This window comes from Glycine soja, chromosome 12 (assembly GCF_004193775.1).
Source record: "Glycine soja cultivar W05 chromosome 12, ASM419377v2, whole genome shotgun sequence".
Lineage (NCBI taxonomy): Eukaryota > Viridiplantae > Streptophyta > Magnoliopsida > Fabales > Fabaceae > Glycine > Glycine soja.
In genome coordinates, this window is record NC_041013.1 from 37,344,475 (window position 1) to 37,355,033 (window position 10,559).

General features: G+C 33.1%; 2 protein-coding genes across 2 annotated transcripts; both read left to right on the forward strand.

The window, feature by feature from the left end:
• The first annotated feature begins 5,636 nt into the window (after positions 1-5,636).
• LOC114378139 lies at positions 5,637-6,439 on the forward strand. Its single transcript, XM_028336685.1, has one exon. It carries the CDS (start codon positions 5,694-5,696, stop codon positions 6,225-6,227), a length of 534 nt encoding a protein of 177 aa, XP_028192486.1. The 5' UTR covers positions 5,637-5,693; the 3' UTR covers positions 6,228-6,439.
• Positions 6,440-9,548: 3,109 nt separating this feature from the next.
• Positions 9,549-10,170, forward strand: LOC114378978. The gene is made up of 2 exons (XM_028337553.1): positions 9,549-10,063; positions 10,167-10,170. The coding sequence occupies exons 1-2, from the start codon at positions 9,549-9,551 to the stop codon at positions 10,168-10,170; spliced, it is 519 nt and encodes a 172-aa protein (XP_028193354.1).
• Positions 10,171-10,559: the final 389 nt, after the last annotated feature.

Consider the following 10,559-nt stretch of genomic DNA (forward strand, 5'->3'; position numbering starts at 1 on the left):
AAAAATAAAAGATTAAGATAAAAAAGATAAGTGATAACCTGTTAAAAATCTTCTTTTTTGATATTTTTCTCAATCTTTTTCTCTTTTAATCTATCATTTTCATATCTGAAAGTCATAAATAATAAAAATATCAGTTTTTATCATTTAAGCCAAAAATAATTGTTAAATAAATATTTTTAAAGATATTTCAATATATTTTTATAATAAAAAATAGCTCATATCATATTTAGTAGTTATAGCAGGTTAAGAATATTTTTTCTCCTCACGTGTGCTTAACAAATATCGAACTAGGCTTCTTTTAGACAATATATACTAAAAATTGGTTACTAGTATTTGATATGCAAGGTAAATAATATGTAATAATTATTGTCTTTTAATCACTTAACTTGATTTTATTCTAATATTTATTATTATTTCGAGTTTTAGGAAAAGAAAATGAAGATATGGAGATGGAGAAGACTCAAGCTACTTCAAATATGAAATCATTTGTTGTTGGAGATGTTTAAATTTCATATTTTAGATTTATTGCTTGGATTTTCTTTTGTTAAGACATTATTTATTTTATTGATGTAATTGACTAATTATTGAGATTTTATTTACATTTGTATTGAACTTAATTTGATTGTATTATATTTTTATTAAAATTAAAATTCTTTTAAAATTAGGTCCGCGGACTGGCCCGTTTGACCCGCGAGGTCTGCAGGGTGGGGGCAGACCAATTTATTTGGTCTGTGTAAGAAGCGGGACGGATTGGACCGGTCTGCTACCAATGCGGGTTTATGCGGGCGGGCCTTATACGGGGCAGGCCGGCCCGCTTACCCACCCCTAATTAGAGCAATGATCTCATTAACAAATCTTGGTTTCATTGGTCTGCGCAGTAGGACAAGGATTTCATATGGAGATAGGCTAAAATTTGTATCCAACTCAATCAGATTTGTGCTACTAAATTTTGAAAAGATGAAAAATATTTTTCCCACATTATTGTCACGTTAAAGCTTCATACACTCGTACTCAACACAATCATCACCATCGTAAATTGGTTGATGATAAAAAATATCAAGTAAAATTCTGCAACCTCCGATGGCGTCAATAATTGTTTTCCTTAAGGCATCAAGCGACATGTGGTCACTTATTGTGACGACTTGAAGAACATTAGGACATTCAAACAATATCCCTTCAGGTGATGGAATCATGTCACCATCGCAATACACTAAAGCATATACACTCTCCATGTTTTAAACAATATGGTGAATATCAAACAAAGGTGTTGAGTTGCATCAAATCCCTACTGCTATTTATATTAGATGATCTACTGTTCTCTCGTGACTCATACCATATCAACGATTGAGGTGATACCAAAAACATAAATGGTTTAGATTGCATCTATATTTAATCGGTTGGTATGGGTATTAGGAAAAATAATTGTTCAATAAATATGTCTTAGAAAAAGTGGTGTTTAGTCAATATGTTTTAGAAAAAAGCAGTCTTAGTCAATAAACAGATAATAAATGTAGTGTTGCAGTGTTCAACAACAAATATCATTTAAGTTTCACACAAATGTGTTTCTTTTTAAAACACTACAACGGAATCAAGATACTGTTGTGAATATTTTTTTATCCCAACAGAATCATGATTCTATTATAGATAAAAAAATTTATCACAAGGGAATCACGATTCCGCTGTGATAAAAAAATTATTCACAACGAAATCACGATTCCACTATTTATAAGGGGGGTTGAAAACTGATTCACAATTTCATTATGTATTTTATACAACGAAATTAGAAGGGTGTTTTTGAAATAAAAAAGTCTGAGCCCTTTAGTAGGGCCAAGAGTAGTTATCATGGAAACAATAATAACTCCCTCTTTTCCCCCTTAATATCTCATGATTTTTTTAATTGTTAATTATTTTCCTTTTTCTAGGCATCTCTTAAAGCCCCTATTTTTATTCCAAATGGGCCTTAGTCCATAAAGACATGCGACATATCAAGGATGAGTTTTTCTGTGATAATTGAATAAAGTATAATAATAAATAGGCTTAAATGTAATTATGGACTATGGTCCTTCTATTTTATTTTATCTGTAATTTTGGTTTTGCATTTTAAAATTGAGACATTTAATTCTCTTATTTAATAAATACACAATTTTAGTCTTTTCATTTTAAAATAAAAACATTTAATCCTTCTATTTTAGAAATTTTTTTAATTGTTAATTATTTTCCTTTTTTTAGGCATATCTTAAAGCCCCTATTTTTATTCCAAATGGGCCTTAGTTCATAAAGACATGCGACAGATCAAGGATGAGTTTTTCTGTGATAAATTCGAATAAAGCATAATAATAAATAGGCTTAAATGTAATTATGGACTATGGTCCTTCTATTTTATTTTATCTGTAATTTTGGTTTTTCATTTTAAAATTGAGACATTTAATTCTCTTATTTAATAAACACGCAATTTTAGTCTTTTCATTTTAAAATAAAGACATTTAATCCTTCTATTTTAGAAAAATTATAATTTTGGTCAAATTTTCAATTTTATTTACGTTTTATTTATTCTATTTTGGTCCAATTGAACACTAAACCTAACATATTCATTTAGAGTATCATCAAGAAATGATTTGATTAATTACAAAATAAGAAATAAAAGAAATAAAAGTAAGAAAAATTAAAGATTAAACTAAAATTGTAGATTTTCTAAAATACGATAATTAAATTTGTGAAAAATTTAAAATAGAAGGATCAAATGTTTCAATTTTAAAATAAAAGAATCAAAATTATAAATTAAGTAAAATAGAAAGACCAAAATTACTTTTAAGAAAAATAAATATTATGTGTGCATTTTACATAGCAATATTATATACAATGACAAAAAATACAAAATTTTAAGCTGGTGAGATTTTATGTCTGAAATCCATTAGAATCAGGCTAATGGTGGAAGATTTGGTTAGTATACTTGAAGTCTTAGATTTAATTCTCGTTGCTATCGTTGTAAAAAAAAAAAATTTATCCCTGAAAATCGTGTATGAAAAGATATGGTCTAAACTCTAAATAAACTTCCAAGATAAATAGTGAGTAACAAGAATGTGTCCAAAAAAAGACCTAAGAATATGTTTGGATAGAAAATTTTAATTGAGGAAAGTAATTTATCAGAGAATTTGAATTTCTGTAATCTAGAATTCATTGTTTGGATGTTTTTTTTAAGAATTTAAAATTTTGGAATTTTAAAACAGAATTTTAAACAACTAAAAATCTGCAATTTTAATTTCCTTCTGAAAGATGAGAAATTAGAATTCTCTACTAATTATACCTAGAGGAACATGTATAACTAGTACACCAATTATATCTTTTCTTTTTTTTTTCATTCATTTTTTTTCACCCTCATAATTTGAGCTTTTTTTTTATCCAAACACAAAATTTTGAAAATAAAAGAATTTCAATTGAAGTATTTAAAATTTTTAGAATTTTAAATTTATCAGAATTTTAAATTTCTCCATCCAAACAAACTCTAAAAGAAAAACAAGTAGTTTAGTTTTTCGGGCATCATCATCAATGTGCATATTACGGTTCAAGATGCAAAGAAATTGGCCGGATAAGCAATCATGTTAAACAAACCTTAAGCTTGTGTTTTTTTAACGTGAAAAAAAGAGAGGAAAAGTTGCTGAGGTAAAAAAAATGGATAAAAGGTGTTTTTCTGTCGCATTTGGTTCGCGTAGAAACGAGAGAAGAAAAGTTAAATGTGATATCAAGTTTAAAAATACTGGGAGAGAGATACTTATTATTTTATATTTAATAATTTTTCTGATGCACTTTGTTACATCAACTTATATAATATTATATATTAAAACTAGCTGTAAAAATTTAATATTTATATAAAAAAAAACAATTGGGGTCAGTGAGTTTATTTAGTACTAGTTTTGTGAAATACATCACACAAATTTTAATTAACATGGCATCATATATATTCACATACATGATGTAGTGGAGGAGTGGGGTCTCCGAGTTGGAGAAGAACACATTTGATTAATATTCACCTCTAGCATGCGCTTTGTGCCTTTGCAATAATGTGACAGGGTAGACCAAACAGAGCCTTTGCTGCCCCTCTAAGCTAAGGCAACCCCATGCCTCAATTACTACTCCTTTTCCACGTAGCGAGTAAGCTAAGCATAAATCCCCCTTCCTTAATATAGTAATCTTATACATGAATTAGTTAAATGTGAATTTGTTTAAATTTAAAAAAAGATAATTTTATATATAATTTTTTTAAGAAGTAAATAGAATTTGTTTCTTAAAATAAACAAAAAATTATTTTTTTAAAAATAAAAATAATTTATACAAACATAGTAAAAAAATAAAAAATTACTTATTTTATTAAAATAATTACTTATTTCAATAAATAAGTTGAAACAAATTCACCCTAAATCTCCTTCTCATTAACAATTACCGAAAAGTTCACAAAAATTCCATTTGACTACTAACACGTGAATAAGACCCCGATGACGAAGATGGGTTTGTAATACACCAATAACCAATGCATTGCATGCTATGCATATAAGCAGTGAAGGCTTTACATCAAGGAAATGATTACTGTTTTAACTTCGCAAGGGTGGTTAATTAATTACTGTATGATTTATTCTCTTGTAACTAACTAATTACTCGTATTAATTGTGTGCACTTGATTTAAGGCACTCAAGTACATGAACCAAGCATTCACAGTCCTTACATACTCAAGTGTAAGCATCATTCTTGGAGCCACGTCAAGACATTCCAAATAGCACAATAATAATCTGTATGGTCGTGACAAGAAGCCATTTGACTTTTTTGCCCAAGCTGTTCCAATCAGTACATTTTCTTGTACTTAAAGTACCAAACCATTTTGATGCGGTCAGGGACAATGAGGAGAAAGATCAAGGGGAAAAAAACCCTCATTGATAAAGGATTGAACAAAACATAGATGCAGTTGTGATTAAAAGCTCGTGTTAAAAGTCAACATAGATTATCAAAGTAAATTCCAATTTTGATTAGAAAACAATATCAGAAGTAACTTATATAAATACCTCTATGTTCTGTCCTAAATGATTACCAATTCAATTAGTAAAATATTAAATATTATGATTGGCAGTAGAGATGAAATGAATGTAAAGACCAGTTGTTAATTGGAATCTAAAAGTAGTTAGAGTTGTTACATCTGTTACACTATCAGAACTAGAAGTAGGTAGTGATTCATGGTGACTGTTTCAATTAACAGAAAGAAGAAACAATATAATTTATTGAACAAATGAGCAGGAAAGTTCATTTGGGGTTCTCTTCCTTTACTAGAAACACAAGGAAGGTGTCTGCATGACAATCAACAAGGGATTAGTAGCCTACATAATTTAGTACTACTGTAGTATGGAAAATACTAACCAATGTCCTTAGATATGTTTTTATTAATAGACGAAAAATTGTGTTATTTATCATTTTTTTTATACTCTCTTATGACTTATACAATAAATATTTTCTTTTTTTAGTTCCTTAACCACTGCATTAAGGGTATTGGTTAGCAAGAGGTTACTAGTATTCACTAAAGCTAGATGAAGGTAGATCTGAACATAATTAATATTTAATGGGTAGTTTTGGGAATTACAAAACATTCAATGTTGGAGTGCTGAAAGCAAACCTCATAATTCTGTTTCCTCCTTGTCCCAACACAAAAATTCATGTCCAAGGAACAACCACTTCCTCAGGACCATAATACCATTATAAAAGCCAGTTCAACCCAGCCACAAGTGGTTCACACAAAGACAAGGAGACAAAACAAACTAAACATGAATCCCATTGGTTTCTCTCTTCTCAGCCTCGCTTCTCTAGCACTTGTCTCGATTGTCATAGCCCAAGAAAGAGCCCCTCACGGGCTTGTTTACGAGAACCCAGAAGCCTTTTCACCATCAGCATATAACTTCTTTCACCCCAATGAACGAAAGCCCGAGACAAAAGACCCTTGTGCTGCATCAAAATGCTCACCAATGCCTTTAGCAGCACAAGTGGAAGCTACTGAAATTCATGAAAGCAAGGCCTCAACCCCTCAAGGAAGTAAGAAACAATTGGGAGCTGGTAGCGTAGCTGGCATTATCTTTGGTGTTGCTTTTGTTGTGCTTTTAGCATTGGGGGTCTACCATGTGAGGGTCACTCGCCGAGCCAACATGAGTAAAGCCAAAGCCAATGGTGCTGTTCAACCAGATGCTATTGCTTGATGTGCCTTGCCTTTAATTCTATAATGATTACTTCAAAATCTCACCCTAGATTTAGAACAAGGCAGTGTAATGTAATACCCCTGAACTTTTATTCCTCTAATATCTTACTAGTAGACTATTAGTTATGTGCTTTTATCTTCAATTTGTTTTTGGTTAGTCAATGTATCTATTGTTGTGAATTGTGATATAGTCATCAGTTTCTATTTTGGATATTTGTCTGAGTCTAACAGTCATCAAGGTCAAGCGTTTTCAATTTCGTACTAGCTTCTTAGATTGTCCAACGGGAAGCACCAGCAAATGGAAGACAACGTATGATACGAGTAATGCAGGAAAAACTGTGTAGGTACTAATTAAAAGAATCTTGTCGTGTGTCATATGCACACCGATTAAGACTTCAGAATGCAAAGGTAAAAATGAAATCAAGGACTAAGGAATGCTAAGGGCAATATTTTCTTCATAAGCTAAAATTTATTGAAATAAACTCACATGGATTACTTGAACTTGTATATAAGTTCAGCTCATAACTACATTATTTAGACCTGTAGACATTGTTCAATACACCTGTGTGTCCTTTGCAATATTAAGTGAGAACCATGACTACTCTAATAGTCGTTTTTTTAACTAGAAAAATTCCGATGTATATCTTAACAAATTCCATCATGTATTTCGACAGAACTTGTACAGATATACAATGAAAATAACTAAATAAGTCTTTGCTTTGTATTTTGACAAATCTTTATCAGTATACATCAATAGATCTTATCAAAGGACACAACGAAAATAAACTTCCGCTATGTGTCTCCACAAGATTTATCAAAGATATACAACAGAAACATTTTTTTTCGTAGGATATTTTGATAAAATAAAAAAAATCTTTAGAAAGTTAGGACGAGCTTAGCAAAATAGGGGTGAGAAGAACAGTCCCCATGGAGCAAGAGTGTTGCTAGGTGCACCCAGCAAAACTTTTAAATGCCAAAATTGTTCCTACCTCCTTTCTTCCTTAAAAATGCAACTTTTTTTTTTTTTTTCCGGAAAAGCTGTTTACCTCCATTTTCAGAAAGCTGTGCTTCTCGTTTTCTCTTTTTCGTGCGGCATTGCCTCTGGTTCGTGGGGGTAGCAGCGTTGAGCGCAGCGGTGAAGGTGAAGGTACCGGCGTCGAGCGTTGCGGTGGTCGGTGGCGGCAAACGAGGTACGCAGATGGTGGTTTGACTGTCGCAGACATACGGATGAGTTCCAGATCAAGTTGATCCGTAAGCATATCCGAAAGTCTCTTACGGATCAACTTGATCCGAAAGAGTATTAAGAAGCTTCCGGATCAAGTTGATCCGTAAGTGTATTATTTTTGGTATTTGTTGTTTTTGAATTTATTTTCCTTTTTTCTTTTATATTACTAATTTTTTTATATGACCATTTTTTGTTTGATTTGGTTAGATGGACGAAGATGAGTGGATGTATGAAATAATGTTTGAACGAGCGGATATGGATTATGAAAATGCAGAATCATGTGGTGCGAATAAACCACATGTTGATTGTTCGGATGCGTTCAAGACTTCTCAGGTTATAATGTTAATGTTTGTCACATATTTAATAAAATGAATACTAGTAGAAAACTTAAATTATGTGGATTTTGTAGATGTTTGAGTGCCGAGAGGATGCTTTGCGGTGGGCTCGATCCGTGGCTCATGAAAATGGATTTGTGGCGGTGATTTTAAGGTCGAACACAAACACAGGTAGTAGAGGAAGGACTACGTTTATGTTAATTGGTTGTGAAAGGAGTGACGAGTATAAGTGTAGAAAAAAAGAATTTATCAGAAGAGATACTGAGACTAGGAAATGTGGGTGTCCCTTCAAGCTTCGTTGCAAGCCAGTGGTTGGAGGAGAAGGCTGGATGGTGAAGTTGATTTGTGGAGTGCATAATCATGAATTGGCCAAGTCATTAGTTGGACATCCATATGCGGGGCGATTGACTAAAGCTGAAAAAACACTTATTGCTGATATGACGAAGTCCATGGTGAAGCAAAGAAACATTCTGCTAACTCTGAAGGAATACAATGCCAACAGCTGTATGACCATTAAACAGATATACAATGCAAGAAGTGCATTCCATTCTTCCATAAGAGGAAGTGATCTTGAAATGCAACATCTGATGAAGCTTCTTGAACGCGATCAATATATTTATTGGCACAGAATAAAGGATGAAGACGTGGTTCATGATATCTTTTGGTGTCACCCTGATTCAGTGAAGTTAGTCAACGCATGCAATTTGGTGTTTTTGATAGACAACACCTACAAAACAAACCGGTATAGACTCTCATTGCTTGATTTTGTTGGGGTGACACCGACTGGGATGACATTCTCTGCCGGTTTTGCATATGTGGAGGGTGAATGCGTTAATAATTTGGTATGGACTTTACAACGCTTCCGAGGCCTTTTTTTAAACCGTGATGCCCTCCCTGGAATTATTGTCACTGACAGAGACCAACATTGATGAATGCAGTGAAAGATGTATTCCCTGAATGCACAAATTTGTTGTGCAACTTTCACATAAACAAGAATGTGAAGGCCAAATGTAAATCACTAATTGCGCAAAAAAATGCTTGGGATTATGTCATGGATTGCTGGGGATCTTTGACTGATTGTCCTTCAGAATAGCAGTTTGATGAATGCCTGAAGAAGTTCGAAATAGCTTGCGCACCTTGGCCAATGTTTGTTGACTATGTCAAGGAAACATGGATAATACCACACAAGGAAAAATTTGTTTCCGCCTGGACTAATAAGGTGATGCACTTAGGAAACACAACAACAAACAGGTATGAAACTGTTCAACTATTTCTATTAACGTTGAAAAATTTATGGAATTGTATTATTGTATATGTTTATTTTTATTTGTGTATTTGAAATGTAGGGTTGAATCTGCTCACTCGTCTTTAAAAAGACTGTTACAAAATAACATTGAAGACTTATGCAGTGTGTGGGATGCCATGAATAACATGATTACGTTGCAGCACACACAGATTAAAGCATCATTTGAAACAAGTACACATGTCGTTGGACATGTGTTCCAAAAAACCTTATACAGGAGGCTGCTTGGAATGGTTTCAAGGTATGCTTTAAATCAGATTGTTGCTGAATTAGAGCATGTTGACTATGCTGGCAAGAATCCCTCAAGTTGTGGTTATGTGGCTTGGTCTTCCTTGTGCTTGTGAGCTATCCAAATATGTTGGTGGTTGCATCCCACTGGATTCAATCCATATGTTCTGGAGGAGACTCAGTTTTTCAGACCAAAGGTTATCTGAGTCCGAGGTGGGCATCAAGGACGTAATGGAAACAATATACCAAAAAATCGAAGAACTTGATGTTTGTGGCATGTTTACTCTAAGAAGTAAACTTTGGGAAATTGCACACCCTAATCAGAATTCGATGTGTCCTCCTCCAGCAAAGGTTAACACAAAGGGGGCACCGAAGAAAACTACGAGCAGGAACCCAAGGTCAACAAAGCGCGATCCATCTTACTGGGAGTATGTAGATGCCTTTGAATCACAACAAAATAGCAATTCATCGGTGAGGCGTACTGCATCATCCTCTGAGCAACCGAATCGAAGAACGATGATGCCCATTTTGGACCAGTTTCAGCCATTTATGCACGACTTCATTGATAAGATTGTTGATGTCAAAGCTGATGGTAACTGTGGATATCGGTCGGTTGTCGGTTTATTAGGTATGGGTCAAGACTCTTGGTCGGTGGTCCGCAACCATCTGCTTAAAGAACTTGCCAATTTCTCAAAAGACTATATCAAGCTCTTTGGTGGCACGGAGAGATTTGAGGAATTAAGGATGTCACTACTTGTTGATTGGTTAACCAAGGTATGTAATTTATTTATTTGATTTTTAAGACTTTAGTTTGAAATTAAGTTTGACGTGTATATTTGTTTTATTTAGGTGACAACGGATAAGTGGATGAATATAACGGACATGGGACATGTCATTGCATCAAGGTATAACTTAATCGTTGTATCCTTGTCTAAACAACAAAGCATGACATTCTTTCCCCTTAGAAGTCAACCGCTGGCAAATTCTTCATTGCATCGTATAATTTGTATCGGTCATGTGTATAACAATCATTTTGTTGAGGTACATTGTAGATATGAAGTGTTTTTTTTATATGATTATGCAATGAGTTTTGTAGGATTGAGTTAACATTTTTTTCGCATACACAACAGGTTTATTTAAAAGAACGTTGTCCCTTACCGCCTGTATCATTGTTATGGTCTAGCAATTGTCATCCGCAGGCGAAGTCATGGCCAAATCCATATATTAGCAAAATGCAGCATT

Coding starts and splice junctions, on each gene's coding strand:
- LOC114378139 (XM_028336685.1), top strand. CDS start 5,694: ATGTCCAAGGAACAACCACTTCCTCAGGACCATAATACCATTATAAAA.
- LOC114378978 (XM_028337553.1), top strand. CDS start 9,549: ATGGAAACAATATACCAAAAAATCGAAGAACTTGATGTTTGTGGCATG.